Here is a 19344-nt window from a genome sequence, read left to right as displayed (position 1 = left end):
CCTACTTTATACTGTACTGATTTCATATGTAACGCTTGCTAGTGTGAACCCCTTTTGTTGTATTTCTACATATAAGCCCTCATTTGTTAAGTCAATTAAAAGCTTCCTATTGACTTCAGTGTGTTTCGCATCTGGCTCACACTGATTATCTTACTGTTAGCTATATGCAATCTGTTCTTTAACTGTAACTGTACAATCATACACCACACTTTGTACTTTACCTTGTTTGTGATGCAAAAACATATGTACAATCTGACTGACGTGCAGTGATTTTAAAAAAAACCACTATGCTACAGACCAGTTTTCATATCTAACAATATGTTTATATACAAATAAATAACCAGTAGAAAACACGTAGAAAAAATACTTAAGTAATTATTTAGTTACTCTTTTATTTTATAAAGAGATTTTACTATGTTTTTTTAAAAAGGACATTTTCTGGTAAGCACATTCATAGGAGCCTAGAGATGTGACAAGATAATTCCCATAGGTCTGGTTAGAAAGCTGTAATGCAGAACTTGCAGCAGACCAGATGTCTCAACTTTTTCTGACCCTTTTATTAACATTTACACTGTAAAAGCATATAATCATAGCCAGAAAAAAACTGAAAGTATAGACTGAGGCCACATTCAGCAAGATACTTAAGCATACACCTAACTTTAAGCAGGTAAACAGTCTCATTGACTTCTTTGGGACTAATCATGTGCTTAAAATTGGGAATGTGCTCAAGGACCTTGCTAAATCAGGGCCTAAAATTTTGCTTAAGAACATGACAATTATGTGTGATTACAAGGTAACCTATACACTATCATGGTTTTTTTTTAATATATTGCTGATTTTATATCACATGCCACACAGAAAAATGATGATTAACTTGGTGATGAGAGAAGAGGAAACAATTTACCTTTGCTTTTAATCAAACAGCATTTTTCTCATTCAGGAACATGGGGGAAGGAGGGATGCAAAAACCATTCTATTTCAGAACCAGATTGGTATCCTCACAGTAGGGTGGTTAGGTTATTCTGCACAAACTGACAATATTAGTGCTTTAAAAGTTTAATAACACCATAACAAAAACAAAAAGCATTGACAATTTATATGCAGATACGATCGTTCTGGAAGCTAAGTGACAAGTATGTCTAATATGTGAAACCCAAGTCAGAGTCTGCACAATCTAGCTGCTTTGAGAAAGATGGACACTGAGTTGAATAATGCCAGCTCATGGAATGTTCCAAAAACCATTATGAGAACTGTTTTGATGATTTGTAGTTCACTATTTTTCTGTTGTTGTCTTTCAGGATTTCGGTTCAGATTTTCAAAGCTGCCTAAATAAAATTGACAGGAATTGGGCCTCCCAACTCTGTTGGTTGCTTTGAAAAGCTCATCTTTCCATTGGGCAGAAATAATCTGTCAGTATCCTATCCCAGAGTTTTTATTTCTTATCATGTTCTCAGTATTGCTTTTCATTACTTTCCACTTTAATACATAACTAAAAGGAAAGGGTCTCCTCCTTGAGGCCATATTTATGGTTGTGAGCTATTTTCACATACAGCGTTATCTAAAAGTTCTGGTCATTCCTGGTACAAGTCTACGGTAGATGTCCCGGAACCAAACATGTTGCGAGTTAAAATTAGTTTCACTGCCTTCCTGAACCAACGGTAGGAAAACACATAAATCAAGGGATTGCAGGCTGAATTAAAGTAAGCAAACCAGATTAGGATATCAAAGAGAACCGGTGGGGTAATGAAATTTAGAAGACAGTCTACCAGAGTGTCTATAGTAAAGGGCAGCCAGCACAGGAGGTAGATTCCTACAGCTATACCGAGTGTTTTAGCTGCCTTTCTTTCCCTCTTTGATGCTCCTAAGTGTAGCCCAGATCCAGCACTCTTGTTCATGCTGCTTATCTGTCTAACTTGTCTGTTTGCCACAATAAATATTTTCACATACAAAGTTATCATTATGAGGCAAGGGAAGAAAAAGAGAGGGAAGTTCAACCAGCCCCAAAGTTTGTTGAACAGCAGCTGACATCTACCAACACAGGGCATGTCTTGTAAGAAATGGCCCAACCCTTCTTCAATTGCATCGGTATAGAGCAAGACAAAAGTATAAATCACGGGTACCCCCCACCCTATCACTATATATATGCATGCCACTCTTATAGTAAACTTAGTGGGGTAGAGCAAAGGATCACAGATAGCATAGTGACGATCAATGGAAATAAAACACAGATGAAATATGGAGGTCAAACAAAAGACAGTGTCCAGAAAGGTATGCAGCCTACAAAAGTCATCTCCAAAATACCAGCAGCTCTCCACAGATCGGATAGTGCTGAAGGGCAGCACCGTTATCCCCAGGAGGAGATCTGCAAGGGCCAGGGAGAGTAGTAAGAAGTTGGTGGGGGTATGTAGGGTATTGAAGTGGGAGACTGCAATCACCACCATCAGGTTCCCCAGTACTGTGAGCAGCATGCCCATGGCACAGGCCATGTAGATGGCCAGCTGGATGCCAAAGGAATGAAGCGTTCTGGAGCAGGAACCATTCACTTCATAGCACAGTGGAGTGGACACCACTTCATTAGCACCGGGCTTCTGGACAGAGTTCATTTTTTCCTTACCAGCTGTCTACACCTTCTCCAGCTCTTCCACACTTCCAATAAATGACTCAGCTTTTAATGGGGATCCAGACACTTTATCTTCTATGTGAAAAAGAATAAAAAATAAGGTAGGAGGTAAAGAAAACCAGATGTTCATGAATACATTGGAGAGTTTCTATCTTTCAAATGAAAAAGGCCAGTTCTTTGATGAATTTTCCTATAACTTTTTAAGGCGTAGTTTTTCATATATATTTTCCATTTACTTTCTCAGTCAAAAACATTTATTTATGCAACTGCTTGGAATAAATGAAGGAAATATAGCAAATTAAACCAAAAGGGAGATTGAGTAAACATTCTGTCATGGAAGTATATTGAGTACAATTCTCTGGAAGCTGGGGTGTGTGAAAAGGTCTTTATAGCTGACCCTATATAATAATGAATTAGTTCTTGTGAATTTCCACCAGCAGTGATGTTTTCCTTCAATTAATTTTTTGAGAAGTTTGCAATCAGTAATGAAAATAATTATTTTTATTGTGAGACTGACTAGAAACTGTGTTTGTTTCTTATGGACAAATTATCTTTTCTTACAAAAAAGCCATGCCATATTGCAGATGGAAAATACAAAAGGGCAAATTGCTCATTTTTGTATACTTCCAGTTACAGAGATGAATCTAGAAAACCAGTATAAGACTGAAAATTCCACATTCAACTAACCAATTGTAATGACTAACAGACTTCCTAAAACACTATCGCTTCTTTTCTCCCATGTCGTTGCTATGTAACTCCTTATTCAACAGGAAAATTAACCATAATAAATATAGACGTACACATGAGAATTTTCAATGAGTATTTTTAACGAATCAAATAATTAACCAATATGATTTTAAACACATATTAATTATGTTCCTTGAAAGTTACATTTAGACAGATATACTTAAGTATATATTTTCCTTTATTTTATTTCATGTTTTAATAATCACTAAGTTTGCAGCCAGAATTAGTGAAGGAAGTTAATTTCTGAACAAACACACACACAATGATGCTGGATCTCTCTTAACTGAAATAAAATATAATTATAAAACTATGCTTATAAATCAGTGGTACTTACAGTAAAATAGAATCACCTATTGTTGTCTCATGTGATCTATATTACAGTGAGTGGATCCCTCTTCTAATGATGTATCCATTGGCATACTTGGGAGAGGTGAGATTAATCAACTCTTTATATAATCCAGATGGAGAGATGGGTCCCTCAGATGAATAACATGCCTGAGGGAATGCACAAAGCATTATTTGTACAACAGAACGTCACTTGTTTTAAAGAACAATGAGTCTTAAACACACTCATGCTCACTTGCCCATAGAATCTATCAACCCCTTTCAGAGGATGCCCATTAACCTCATTGCCTATGGCTTTCACTTGGAAGGGTTCTAGTAGCTCACGACCATGTCTTCTTGTAACATCTCTCCATCCCCACTCATTTCTGCAGATTCCAGCCCTCCTTTGACTTTTCCTCTACCACATGGTAATAGGCTCCCAATGTCCATCCCTTTTACCTCAAAAACCAAGCAAGAAATCACAACACCCCATGATCTTCCATATTTCATTGTGAGAGCCTATCCTGCCCCCAATCCCATAAGAAGTTCCTGACTAACTAAGATTTTCTCATCACCCAGAAAAGGTGATTATTACAACCTTCCCTCCCAATAGACTTGCTGTGAATTTTAAAACAGGCTCCTGGCTCCCAGATTAAACCCTTCATAGCCACAAATTCCTCCCTCCTTTTTTGATCTCAAATTCAAAAACCTTCTGACTACCCACAAATCTTTTACAGACTCCCTGAAAATATCCTTTCTCACCTGGACTCTCCTCACAATATCTGCTGCCTTGACCTGCAGCTCTAGGTTCTTTATGTGCTCCCTAAACAAGATCTTTGCCCTTTGCCACACTTCCTCCCTACTTCTGGTCCCCTCACTAACAAGCCTTCAGTTGCCCATGGCCTTTCCTCACCAGAATCCATTGTGACCAGCGTCCCAGGGGAGCCAACTGAGGTCACTCAATTAGTCTGAAGTGCAAATAATGGGGCAGACAATCCCCAAAGCTGGTGGATATTCCAATACTTAGATTTACCAAGCCAGCACAAAACAGCCTCTATAATACCTCACTGATTACCCAGAAGCCAACAACACAGTTCCCTTAAAGCAACCCAGCCTCAGGCCTCCACCCAGATACCCAAGTCAAATATGATGAGGATCACTGAAAATCTTCATAAAAAAGTTCTATCAATCCCAAAGGATCGGACACATTACCTCCCAGGTTAAATGAATATTCCAGATCTTGCCCAAATACATGCTTACAGCCAATTCTTATGAACTAAACTAAAATTTATTAAAAAAGAAAAGAGAGTATTGGTTAAAAGATCAGTATATATACAGACATGAGTACAATTCTTGAGATTCAGATTCATAGCAGAGATGGTGAGCTTTGTAGATTCAAAGAGTTCTTTCAGACTTAGTTCATAGGTTATAGTCCAATGTTTATATTTAGGGTGGTCCAGTCAGGACTGGGATCTCAGACTTGTGGCTTAAGCTTCCCCTTCATGAAGCACCAAGCAGACCTGAGATAAAAAGGATTGGGACCCAAACATCTTTATACAGTTTCAGGTCTTCTTGTGACAGTTCAGAGTTCTTCGTTGAACAATAGGCAATAATGGGGACTTTTGAAGTAGATTCATTTCCTAAGCGTTGCCAGTAATTAATTACATGGATTTACATAAGGCAATTTATCCATTAGGCAGTCTATCACAAACTTTAACTGACATATAGACAATGACATTATTTCACCCAAGATTCATGTAAATGTTAATATTCCCTGTTGATCTCTGAATCAATAGCTATAGTGACAGACAGGAAGTGTCTGTTTATGACTAGCATTTAAGATATAAGTAAACACTCACAATTAGTATCACCTCTAATTCTCTAACAATACAGGTTTGCACTTCAAAGTTCTAGCCTATCTACCATGGAATGGCCCTAATTACCATTTCTAACATGTCTCTACAGGTTGACCCTGGGTCAGTTAGCCTGCAGGATGCTTAACCCTTTCTGGCCATGTGTCACACTTTGTATAAGATTCGTTGCAATTACATAACAGTGGTAGGAATAATAATTTGCATGGTTATATTTTAATTAGACAACATCACACTCCCATTTCCCACTCCCTTGATGTTCCCTTGCCTCTCATTCCCTCGGCTTCTGCCAAGTGTTTTCCAAATGCAGCGTGTAGCAGAGCAAACAAAAATGCGAAAGAAAGTGTGGAGGTCCCGCAGAAAGATTGCCATGGTAAAAGTGGGAGGCACACCTTTTATATGGATCTTTAAGAGGGGATTATGCTGAAGTTGGAGCCTGTTCTTATCTTTCTAAACTGGAACACACCCCATGGCAGATCTCAAGAATTGATACTAAGTCCTCTACCTTGAGTGGAAAAAAACTTCCCAAAATCTTTCTTCATACAGACTATAAGGGCAAGGCCTTGGACAATTTTTCCAATGGCATTTGAAGTTTTCCATTTGTGTTTTTGCAACATGAAAATTTCTACCCTATATAAAAAAATTCAAAATGAAAAAATGGTGATTTTTTTCATAGCTTTACCAACTGCCAGAGAAAAAGGTTGCTGCCATGTCAATTCCAAACACTGGACATATATACAGAGAGAGAGAAAGAGAGAGAGAGAGAGAGAGAGATATTATGTTTAGAATATCAAAGGTTTTTATGGGCATTGAATAGCTCATCAGATTACTAATATAGTATCTATCTGTCTTTGTTGTTTCATCATCTTCACTATCTTCATATTCTTCTACGTTTTAATATAAAATGAATTCAAGGTCTCTTTCCAATTCCAAGTATGAATGTATCTACATCAGAATAATAATCCTCTCTATCTAAGTATATATCTATCTGTAGGGACAACGGCATGGGCAGTTATGTCTAATGGTTAGTCAGGCATCTGGCAACTTGATCAGAGTCAGATGCGAACCCAAAGGTCAGATCCAGAGATGGGTCAGGAGTCAAACCAAAGGTCAGAACTGGAGTCAGAGTGAGGAGTCAAGCCAGGGATTGAAGTCAGAGTCAGTGTCAGGGTAAGATGTAGAAGCAGGAATGGTGAGCAAGGCAGAAAAGAAAGAACCAGGAACAGATGGGGGAATGGGTTAAGAAGGGCAAGAACCATAACCAGGGTGGACAGCAGGGCTTAGGAATCAGGCAAGTATACAGAGTCCATTGTAGCAGCCATCCAGGGATTCACCTAGTTTCTCAGACAACTTCCTGGGCCTATTTATGGTTTACATAGTGCAAGCCAGTCAATCAGTGGGGCTGGATGACTCCCCCAATAATGAGTTTTGTGGATAAGGCCTTTGTGAGCTAGAGCTTGGCCGGACTTCTTCTCCACTGGTTCAGATGAGCTGCTGGATGGCGGCCATGGTCTGAACACCGGGGTTTGAGGCTTGCAAACTCTTACATCACCCCCCTCCTCTTCAAATATGTGGGTAGTGGTCTGGGCTTTCCATAGTGTTTTTTGTGGAAAGCATTTACCAGGTGAGGAGCCTGGACTTTCTTGCCTGTTCCCAGAAGCACTCTTCAGGACTGTAGCCTTCCCAATCTACCAGGCTGGTGGTTGGAAGTTGTGAGGGAATGTGGGGCTTCAGAAACAGGCAGGAAGGCAGGGCTTAGGAGTCAGGCAAGTAGGCAGTGTGCATAATATGAGCCAGCCAGGGAATCATCTAGTTGCTTAGACAGCTTCCTGTGCCTCTTTCTGGTTTAAGTATTGCTTCCCAGCCAATCAGAGGGGCTAGATGATTCCCCCAGTTTAGAAGCATTGTGGGTGGGGATTTTGTGAGCTAGAGCTTGGCTGGCCCTCTTCTCAACTGCTTTGGTAAGCTGGTAGGTGGTGACCATAATTTGCATACTGGCTGGGGGCCCATGGGCCTGGTTTTGTGGCTCGCAATCCCTCACATTATCTAATTATGATATTTCTAAAGTTTTCATCACCATTGTATTTAGGTAGCAAATATCAAAACTATAGACAGGTCTTAACTGTCCAAAGCAACTTCAATTATCCACTTCACCATTATACATTTGGGTTTCCCCCCCCCTTTTATTTCTTTCTCTTTCTGCTTCCCAGCCATGTGACAAGAAACCATCTAATCAATGAGAGACGGTGTCAGGGTTCCCTCCCCACACTGAACTCTGGGGTACAGATTTGGGGACCCGCATGAAAGACCCCCTATGCCTGTTTCTACCAGCTTAGGTTAATACTTCCCCAAGGCACAATCCTTTCCTTGTTTTTGGACAATATTGCTGCCACCACCAAGTGATTTCAACAAAAATCCAGGAAAAGGGGCCACTTGGAGTCCCTGTTTCCCCAAAATATTCTCCCAAGCTCCTTGACCCCCTTTCCTGGGGAGGCTTGAGAATAATTTACTAACCAGTAGGTTACAAAGTGAGCACAGACAAAACCCCTTGGTTTTTAGGACACTGGAAATCAATCAGGTTCTTAAAAGAAGAATTTTATTTAAAAAAAAAGTAAAAGAATCACACTTGCAAAATCAGAATGGAAGGTAACTTTACAGGGTAAATAAAAAGATTTAAAACACAGAGGATTCCCCTCTAGGCTTAGCGTCAAAGTTACAAAAATAAACAAAACAAAACAGGAATAAAACTCCCTCTTAGCATAGAGAAAATTCATAAGCTAAACCAAAAGATAATCTAATGCATTTCCTTGCCTTTACTTACAATTTCTGTAATTTTAGATATATCATTTCAGGTATCTTTTCAAGAGATGGTCTATCTGCTTGGTCTCTCTCTCTAGTCAGAGAGGGAACAAACAAAGAGAGCACAAACAAAACCTCTGCCCCGTCCCCCCCAGATTTGAAAGTATCTTTTTTCCTTATTGGCCCTTTTGGTCAGGTACCAACCAGGTTATTTGAGCTTCTTAACCCCTTACAGGTAAAGTGATTCTGTAACTCTGGCTAAGAGGGATTTTACATAAAGGTTGTTTCCCTTCCCTTTATATTTATGACAGAAGGTTTTCACAAAAAAAGCGGAGTTGCGCATTATGTTCTGGAAAAGGCGAGACGTGGTCTACACATTTCTTATATATATATCTTTTATTTGTTTGAGCAAACAGAGGCAACTGATTTCCAGTGCAGTCAATATGGCACATTTTGTGTCAGTTTTTCAAAGAGTGACTCAGCTGCTGAGCCCACAAAAATCTGCACACATGCAAAATACCTAACCGAACATTACTCAGTTTTTGCAATATCATGCCCATGGATCTGCCGTCACCTGATGTATGCAAATGCCCACTTAATTGAGCAAATGATGTTGGGGGGAGAGGTTGTGCGTGCGTTGCATCCACAGGCATTTTTGCTAGCACTTTCAATACATCCTCTGCTGATGATTTAGTCGTGTATGTTTAAAGAGCACTATTTTAAAATACAATCTCCAAGCGGGGAGTGGAGGAGCTAGTAGTGCACTGGCTTTGCCTGTTAGCTGTGGATGCAACCAGCTCGACGAACACTGCGGAAATCTGACCAGCAGAGGAAATAGAAAAGATACGGGAGAGAGATTGTCATGCAGCGTTCTCTTTCTTTTGCAGGCAATTCCTGGGACTCAAGACCTTACTGTATAATAAGAAAGTACACATTCTGTCCATTATTTGGGAGCCAAAATTTATCAAAGAGTTCTATGTGAAACAGTTTTAGTCAAAAAATTCTTAAGAAGAGTCACACTAATTGTGGGTGTTTAAGATCATGTAAACTCTGCAAAAAGACTGTTTGTTAATGAGACACCCGTTATATCCTCTCCCCAGAGCTCACTCATTCCCTTTGCTGTTTTTCTGCATTTTGCGGCTGACTGAACATGAATCTCACATGGGAATCCTCAGACAAAAACAGCTTCTATAGGTCTATTCCCTGAGCTCTCTCTGATGTCCTGCTCAGTGTTCAAGTTTTTAAAAAACATTTTTAAGCACCTGTGAAATCGCACTCCATAGCAAAACTAAATACTGAAATTATTTTAAAAAGTCACTTTTAAACTGGGAAAAAGAAGCCACTAACATGCTGAGAGGCATGGCACATTAAAGGCAAAATGGTAGACTTTCTGAATAACAAGGACTGAAAGACCAGCTTCTCCAGTCTGCTTTGACTTCCATAAGTGTAAGCAGCACAAAGTGGCCTTAAAGCCTCTGGAGGTGGCCAGCCTAGAGTTCCCTTTAAACAAGGAAATTTTGCCTTGGCATAAATTTGGCAGGAGTAGCACAGCTGCCTCCTGCATCAACTGCTCCCACCCCAAAGTGCCCAGCATAAGGAGAGGGAAGGTCCAATGTGGGCTGGGATAATGATATTTTATGTCCAGTTCTCCACTGGCTTAATATCACTGTGCAGAAATAACTTGCAACTTCAGATCAGGGAGCTACAGCCAGTTCTCTGTGGCTCCAATCTCTAATCAAGCCCTTTATGTCTAAGTATTACTCCTGGGGGGATTCTGCACCAATGCGCACATGCAGAATTCGTGTCCCCCACAGATTTATTTGCTTCCCTGCAGAAAAATTACTTTCTGATGGGGAAGCAAATGGAAGCCACAAGAGCAGTCATGTGTCTCTCCCCTAAGCATGGACACATGGTTTTGGGCACCTGGAGCAGCTGGTGGTGCAGCAAATCACTGTGGTGGAGAGTGGGCCAGGGGCTAGGTCAGCCGCCCCCCTCCCCCGTCCACCAATCCCCCATGCATCCAGACCCCTACTGGTGTCTCCCCCCCCGCACCAGAATCCCCCCCACCAAGCCCTCTGCTGAGCCCCACACCTCCCACACCTGGCCCTTCCCAGCCACAGCCAGTGGCTCCTACTCTGCAATGGGCTCAGCTCCTATTCCCAGCTAGGCTGGGGGAGGGGGAGGAGTGCACTTCTCCTACACAAAACAGCCAGACCCGAGTCAAATCCAACTCCAGAAAACTGTCCTGTCTCCAAACCCCTCTACCCTGCTTCCTGCCTCATCTCTCCTCAGCCACCGGGAGAGGGGTCACTGTACTGGGAGCTGCTCCCCCATCTGCCCAACCTGTCCCATTGCCCCTGCACTCCGCACTCAGACTCCCCACCATGAGCCCCTGTGCATCCAGATCCCCCCACATCTGGATTCCCCCACTGAGCTACCCACACCCAGATTACCCCACACCTTGATCCCCCCACACTAAGCCTCTCCACACTTGAATCCTGCCTGTCTGCCTACACTTGGTATACCTAGCAGATAGGGACAGGACCCTGGGGTGTTACAGTGGCAGGCCCAGCCCTTGCATTATTTCGGGGTCAGGTACAGCCTCACCATCAGGTCCATGTCCTGGGTGGAGGGTGGGGCTGAAGGGTGATCTCCCACTTCCATGTAGCCAGTGGCATGTGCTCCCCACTGCCATGCTGGAGTCTCCACATTATTTATTGACAAATAAAATTTGCAGAATTTTGCAGAATTTTAAAATATTGTGCGCAGAATTTTTAATTTTTTGGTGCAGAATTCCCTGGGGAGTAAAGGCCAGTATAACCAGGCTCACTTCACTCCTTCTTGGCTGCCTAGGGTCAGGGGGCATGTTAGGAGGCAGCAGGGAAAAGAAAGGGATCTTCTGGAGAAAGGCTCTTCCAGGCGCCCTGCAATGCAGGGAGCTGAAAGTGGAAGACCCAGCCACCAGCCGCCGGGGACTGACAGGGAGAGCCCCAGCTGTCAGCAGCCCAGGACTCCTGAGGTCTGACAAAATTGTAGGGGAAGCCTAATATTGCGGGATCTGCAATGTCTCCACTATTGAAAATTAAGTAGGGCATTATATATAAGACATTTTATTAGTTTTTTATTTATTCCCAGTGTCTAAACTTCATCTTATCATTGTTGTCTCTGGATGAACATAGTTTCATAAGCAGTACAAAATTAGTATGGTAAATATGAACTAGCGCTAGCCCTTCACCACAAAAGGTCTTCTTTGTCTTCTTTGTCCTGCTGACAGAAGCCAGCATAAAGAGGTGGAGTTTGGATTGGACCGTAAAAGAGAACAAACTTAGGCACCACCATCTGCCCTCTTTCAAAAATGCAGCCATACTGTGTCAGACCAATGATCCATCTAGTTCTGTATCTGGTCTTCCAAGAGTGGCCAATTTCAGGTGCTTCAGAGGGTATGAACAGAACAGATAATCATCAAGTGAGCCATCCCCTGTTGTCCACTCCCATCTTGTGGCAAACAGAGGCTAGGGACCCTCAGAGCAGAATGTTGCATCCCTGCCCATCCTGGCTAATAGCCATGGATGGACCCAGGCCCCTAAGAACATATCTAGTTCTTTTTATGAACCCAATTATACTTTTGGCCTTTCACAACATCCCCTGGTATCCTCTGAGCTCCAACATATTCATTGGGACTGCTAAGGTTCTCAGCTGATCTCAGTTACTTTGGTAATGCATAGAGACAGAGGTGATTTCTCAAGTGCAGCAGCTACAACCCAAACCGAACACTGAATCAACAAACATTCAGAACACTTTCCCGCTAGAGACTTAATTACTCATTGATTGGTGTGTATGAGACTGGCTTGTGTAGCTTGCATGTAGACAAAGATCAGTTATTCAGTCAGAGAAAACATTTTGGGCTTAGTTCTGTTATCCTTATACATGCTGAGAATTAGGATATGTCTACACTACGAAATTACTCTGATTTTACAGAAGTCGATTTTTGGGAACAGATTGTATAAAGTAGAGTGCATGCATCCACACTAAGCACATTAATTCGGCGGTGTGTGTCCATAGTATCGTGGCAAGTGTCGACATTCCGAGCGGTGCACTGGAGTAGCTATCCCACAATTCCCGCAGTCCCCGCTGCCCATTGGAATTCTGGGTTCAGCTCCCAATGCTCCCAAAAATTTGTCCTGGGTGGTTATGGGTAAATGTCGTCAGTCAACCCTCCCTCCGTGAAAGCAACGGCAGACAATCATTTCAGGCCCTTTTCCCTTGGTTGCTCGAGCAGACGCCATAGCACGGCAAGCATGGAGCCTGTTCAGCTCACCGCAGCAGTTATGAGCACTGTAAACACCTCATGTATTATCGTGCAGTTTATGCAGAACCAGAAGCTGAAAAACCAGGCCAGGAGGCGACGGCAGCACGGTGACGAGAGTGATGAGGACATGGACACAGACTTCTCTCAAAGTGCGGGCAATGTGGACATCATGGTGTTAATGGGGCAGGTTCATGCCGTGGAACGCTGATTCTGGGCCCGGGAAACAAGCACAGACTGGTGGGATCGCATAGTGTTGCAGGTCTGGGATGATTCCCAGTGGCTCCGAAACTTTCGCATGTGTAAGGGCACTTTCATGGAACTTTGTGACTTGCTTTCCCCTGCCCTGAAGCGCCAGAATACCAGGATGAGAGCAGCTCTCACAGTTCACACGTGAGTGGCGATAGCCCTCTGGAAGCTTGCAATGCCAGACAGCTACCGGTCAGTCGGGAATCAATTTGAAGTGGGCAAATCTACTGTGGGGGTTGCTGTCATGCAAGTAGCCAACACAATCACTGAGCTACTGCTATCAAAGGTAGTGACTCTGGGAAATGTGGAAGTCATAGTAGATGGCTTTGCTGCATTGGGATTCCCTAAATGTGGTGGGGCGATAGACGGAACCCATATCCCTATCTTGGGACCGGACCACCAAGGCAGCCAGTAAACTGCAAGGGGTACTTTTCAATGGTGCTGCAAGCACTGGCGGATCACAAGGGACATTTCACCAACATCAACGTGGGATGGCCAGGAAAGGTTCATGATGCTTGCGTCTTCAGGAACTCTGGTCTGTTTAAATGGCTGCAGGAAGGGATTTACTTCCCAGACCAGAAAATAACTGTTGGGGATGTTGAAATGCCAATAGTTATCCTTGGGGACCCAGCCTACCCCTTAATGCCCTGGCTCATGAAGCCATACACAGGCACCCTGGACAGTAGTAAGGAGCTGTTCAACTATAGGCTGAGCAAATGCACAATGGTGGTAGAATGTGCATTTGGACGTTTGAAGGGTCGCTGGAGCAGTTTACTGACTCGCTCAGACCTCAGCGAAACCAATATCCCCATTGTTATTGCTGCTTGCTGTGTGTGCCACAATCTCTGTGAGAGTAAGGGGATACGTTTATGGCGGGGTGGGAGGTTGAGGCAAATTGCCTGGCCGCTGATTACGCACAGCCAGACACCAGGGCGATTAGAAGAGCACATCAGGAAGCACTGCACATCAGAAAAGCTTTGAAAAACAGTTTCATGACTGGCCAGGATACCGTGTGACAGTTCTATTTGTTTCTCCTTGATGAAAACCCACCCCCTTGGTTGACTCTAATTCCCTGTAAGCCAACCTCCCTCCCCCCTTTGATCACAGCTTGGAAATAAAGTCACTGTCATTTAAAAACCATGTATTCTTTATTAATTGATTATAAAAATAGGGAGATAACTCACAAGGTAGCCTGGGTGGGGTGTGGGAGGAGAGGAGGAGGGAATGAAAAGGCCACTTCCATACTTGTTGAATGACAGCCTTCTGTCCTCTGGGGTGGAGTGTTGGGTGCCCAGAGCCTCCCCCGTCCCACGTTCTTGGGTGTCTGGGTGAGGAGGCATGGAACTTGGGGAGGAGGGAGGGCAGTTAAACAGGAGCTGCAGTGGCAGTCTCTCCAGCTGACATTCCTGAACCTCAACCAGATGCCGGATCATGTCCGTTTGTTCCAACAGTAGCCCCAGCATTGCATCCTGCCTCCTCTGATCTTCCTGCCACCACCTCTCCTCACGTTCACTGGCCGCTTTCTTGTCCTGTGCTATTGTGTCCCTCCACACTTTCTGCTGAGCTCTTTCAGTGTGGGACGCCTGCATGAGCTCAGAGAACATTTCATCGTGCATGCCTTTTTTTGGCCGCCTTATCTGAGATAGCCTTTGGGACGGAGGAGGGAGGCTTGAAACATTTCCAGCTGTGAGAGGAAAAAAAGGTAGAGAAGTATTTAAAAAGATACATTTTACAGAACAATGGGTATACTCTTTCACGGTGAACAACACTATTCACATTACATAGCTCATGTGATTTCGGTACAAGGTCATTTTTTGCATCTTATATTGAGTGCCTGCGGCTTTGGTGTTAGAGATCAAACACGCCGGGCAACAGAATTCGGCTTGCAGACAGCCATGGTAAACCATAGTCTTTTGGCTTCTGCAACCTTCATAACAGCAGCACCCTCCTTTCCCATACCAAGCAAAGCCCGTTGAGTTGTCCATTTAGGGCTGCAGTTTTCGTGTTAACGTGCAGCAGCAGAAACCAAACTAATACCCCCCGCCCGCATCTTTTCTCTGCGATGATCGCTTTAACCCTTCCCCAACCGCGTGGCTGGTATCAGGGAAGATCCCTGCTAGCCAAACGCGAACAGCTCAGCGCCAATGGCCCCCTCCCCCACCGCTTTGCTAACTGCGGGAAGGATTTCTTTTCACCCACAGGCAAACAGCCCAGTAGAAACAGCCACCTATGAAGGTCCCCTTAATTAAATTCCCGTATTTCAACCAGGTTACCATGAACGATATCACTCTCCTAAGGATAACACAGAGAAATAAAGAACGGATGTTGCTTGAATGCCAGCAAACACCGGGACCATATGATGCCAGGCATGCAATGATACCAGATTACTTGCTACTAGCATGGCGTGGTAAAGTGTCCTACCATGGAGGATGGAATAAGGCTGCTCTCAGAAACCTTCTGCAAAGGCTTTTAGAGTACCTCCAGGAGAGCTTCATGAAGATATCCCTGGAGGATTTCCGCTCCATCCCCAGACACGTTAACAGACTTTTCCAGTAGCTGTACTGGCCACGAATGCATCCCAAGTCCTCGGGGCAAATTAATCATTAAAAAACACTTGCTTTTAAACCATGTTTTAGATTTACAAAGGTACACTCACCAGAGGTCCCTTCTACGGCTTCATGGTCTGGGATACCGCCTTGGGAGGGTATTTCAGTCAGGGTGAGAAAAAGATCCTGGCTGTCGGTGGGGTAGTGGTGGCGGCTCCCCCTAGAATTGCCTGCAGCTCAGTGTAGAAGTGGCTTGTCTGCAGCTCTGTCCCGGAGCGTCCGTTTGATTCTTTGGCTTTCTGGTACGCTTGTCTCAGCTCCTTAAGTTTCACGCGGCACTATGTTGAGTCCCTGTTGCGGCCTCTGTCCATCATGGCCTTGGAGATTTTTTCAAATGTTTTGGCATTCCGTCTTTTGGAATGGAGTTTTGATAACACGGATTCATCACCCCATCCAGCAATCAGGTCCAGTACATCCCGTATGGTCCATGCTGGAGCTCTTTTTTGATTCTGGGATTACATGGTTACCTGTACTGATGAGCTCTGCATGGTCACCTATGCTGATCAGCTGTCCACATTAGACAAACAGGAAATGAAATTCACAAGTTCGCGGGGCTTTTCCTGTCTGCCTGGCCAGTGCATCCGAGTTCAGATTGCTGTCCAGAGTGGTCACAATGGTGCACTGTGGGATAGCTCCCGGAGGCCAATACCATCAAATTGCATCCACACTAACCCTAATTCGAACCAGCAATGTCGATTTCAGCGCTACTCCCCTCGTCGGGGAGGAGTACAGATATTGATTTTAAGAGCCCTTTATGTCAACAAAAATGGCTTCATTGTGTGGATGGGTGCAGGCTTAATTCGATTTAACGCTGCTAAATTCGACCTAAACTCGTAGTGTAGACCAGGCCTTAGAGAAAAATACTCTCAATTGGAGTAAGGGTGGAGTTAGTGGGCCCACAATGTTGGGGAGTCCATTTATTAAAAGGGGCAACTAGATAATAAATTAGTGCTTAGATACAGGACTTGGAAAGAAATGACATTGTAGAGTAGTTGTCAAAATGATCACTGTGTATATAGGAACATAGCTGGACAGAATGTACTGTATAATTTCCCAGACTGTTCTCTCACTTCTAGACAGACAGGTCACTAAGATAGCATGCTAATCCTTAAACAATACCTATAGAGACACGCTACAAATGAGTTACTCCAAAAGCATGTGCAGATTCTTGTAAATGTTGTCAATATGTAGGGCACTATGTGAACTGTTCTAAAAGATCTCCAGAAACAGCATAGGCATCTATTCATACTAATCCATTCAGAAGAGCCCTACTTGGTTAATTAAGTATTTGTGGGAAACAAAGTAAGAGTAGAGGAATCTGATCTGAAGATTGTACCAGCCACAATCATTTTAAATGCTTTGCGAAACCAAGAATAAAATAAACCATAAATGATTGGATTACAAGTAGAATTGAAGTATCCCAGCCAGAGGAAGGCATTGTACAAGTCTTCAGGTGTTGAGAAGTTAATAAAAGGATCAGCTATTGTAAGAATAAAGAAAGGCAGCCAACAAAAAACAAACACCCCCATGACTACACTTAAAGTTTTAGTTGCTTTGTTCTCTTTTTTTGTGGACATTTTGTTTTTCAATGCAGAGACACATTTTATTGCACTGGGGATTTTAGCAATTTGTCTTGCATGTTTTCTTGCCACAGTAAATATGTGGACATAGATCCCCACCATCACTGTGCCTGGGAAAAAGAAGGCTATAAGAGAAACCATCACACCCCAGAGCTTGTTAAATATGAGTGCACAGAAACCACTGCAGTCAATAGAAGTCACATATTCTTCAATGCCCTCAATATTCAACTCTAAGAAAACTAAGCCAAAGGCAAATAAGAATGGGACAGACCAGCTAATTAATAAAAATAATACTATCACAGGGATAGTTATTTTGGTGACATAATGCAGTGGGTCACATACTGCGTAGTAACGGTCAATAGAAATAAAACATAGATGGAAAATAGAGGTGGTACAGAGCATTATATCACAGCAAGTATGGAGTTTGCAGAAGAGGTCTCCAAAATACCAGCATGACTCAATAGACCTGATCATACTATAGGGCATAACCATGAAACTAAGCAAAAAGTCAGTAGTTGCCATGGAGCAGATCAGGAAGTTGGTTGGAGAGTGAAGCTGTTTGAAATGAGCAATGGAAATGATCACAAGCATATTCCCACCCATTGTGAGCACTATTGCTCCCACCATGAAGATGTACATTGCCCAAAGACTGATTGTAGACCTTACATTTCTAGGACATGAATTGTTAACAAAGTCAAAGCAATACTCCACATTCTGTGGACTCCAGAGATTGGATGAATTCATGATTTGGGATTAACGACAGTAACTTTTTCAAAAGTTACAGCCAGTCCTATGGAAAAATAAAATAAACAAAGTGATATGAACAGTAGCAGCATCTGCAGACCTGTGTTTCAGATTAGTTGATTAACACCTAAACTTAAAAATAATGGGCCTAATTCTACTCTCAGTTGCAATAACATCAATTCAGAATAATTCTCATTTACTTCAGAGAAGTTACTCCAGACTTACACCAGTATAAGCGATAGCGGAATTTGGCCCAATGCTAACAAAAAAAAATGGGCTGAATCATTTCCTAAATTCTTTTGAATCTTAAGGTGCTCAAAAACTCTTAGTAATATTGGATATTTTTGCTATGGAGTTTACATTCAACACTATAAGCACCTTCATAAGAGTTTTGTAAAATGAAAGCCTCAAACACATGACACTCACCTGATTTCCACAGTTCTACCCATCACATCATAGATCTCTGTTCCTGGAGGTACTGACCATACGTTCAGAAGAGACATTACAGCATCAGAAAACCCAAAATGGTTGATGCTATAAAGATTTTAAGATGCAACACTTTGTGAAGCTGGTCAGACCTCAAGGTAAAAGTGACAAAACCTCACCGACAGCCTCCTCATTTTAGCATGCTTGCCAGTAGGCCACTGAGTGTATACTTGCAGACAAGTTTCTCTTTGTAATATTAGTCCATTTAGGAGCTTACCCTCAACACATACTTGGCTAGGATTAAGAGAAATATAATAGCATCGTGCTGAGGAGTCATTTGGGTTTGCTGAACAATCTGTGCCTCAAAGCATTGAAAGATTTGAAAAACAGGTTAAACAACACCAGTTTAGTGAACTGTATTAATCCTTTATTATGGATAATTGTTATTTTAGACTCTGTTTTTATTTAACCAGTATTTACTATTACAAATATACATGTGTAAGAAGAAAAAAACCATATATGTCACCTCACGGTTTGCACCCTCTCATCTACATGCTACTCCTTATGCCAGCAAACTGCTACACAATTCCTAGTGTATACAGCAGAATCTCAGTTAACAAACACCTCAGGAACAGAGGTTGTTCATAACTCTGAAATGTTCGTATCTCAGAACAAAACATTATGGTTGTTCTTTCAAAAGTTTACAAGTCAATATTGACTTAATCCAGCTTTGAAACTTTACTTTGCAGAAGAAAAATGTTGCTTTTAACCTTCTTATTTTAAATGAAACAAGCACAGAAATAATTTCCTTACCTTGTCAAATCCCTTTTTTTTAATCTTTCTTTTTAGTAGGTTACATGTAACATAGTACTCTACTGTACAATATTTCCTTTTTTGGGGTCTCTGCTGCCTGATTATGTACTTCTAGTTCCAAACGAGGTGTGTGAGTTACTGGGCAGTTTGTAACTCTGATGTTCGTAACTCTGAGGTTCTACTGTAATAGAATTAAAGTGATGGAGTTTGAAAGTGGCGACTATGTGTGACAGGGCCGCCCAGAGGATTCAGGGGCCTG

At 42.5% G+C, this 19344-nt stretch overlaps 2 protein-coding genes across 2 annotated transcripts; both read right to left on the bottom strand.

The window, feature by feature from the left end:
• Positions 1-1571: 1571 nt before the first annotated feature.
• TAAR5 (trace amine associated receptor 5) lies at positions 1572-2603 on the bottom strand. The gene has a single exon (XM_054023622.1). It carries the CDS (start codon positions 2601-2603, stop codon positions 1572-1574), a length of 1032 nt encoding a protein of 343 aa, XP_053879597.1.
• Positions 2604-16802: 14199 nt separating this feature from the next.
• LOC128834613 (trace amine-associated receptor 4-like) lies at positions 16803-17849 on the bottom strand. Its single transcript, XM_054023546.1, has one exon. It carries the CDS (start codon positions 17844-17846, stop codon positions 16803-16805), a length of 1044 nt encoding a protein of 347 aa, XP_053879521.1. The 5' UTR covers positions 17847-17849.
• Positions 17850-19344: the final 1495 nt, after the last annotated feature.

The sequence above is a fragment of the Malaclemys terrapin genome, chromosome 3, assembly GCF_027887155.1.
Source record: "Malaclemys terrapin pileata isolate rMalTer1 chromosome 3, rMalTer1.hap1, whole genome shotgun sequence".
In the NCBI taxonomy this organism is placed as follows: domain Eukaryota; kingdom Metazoa; phylum Chordata; order Testudines; family Emydidae; genus Malaclemys; species Malaclemys terrapin.
This window is presented reverse-complemented; position numbering and strand designations above follow the sequence as displayed.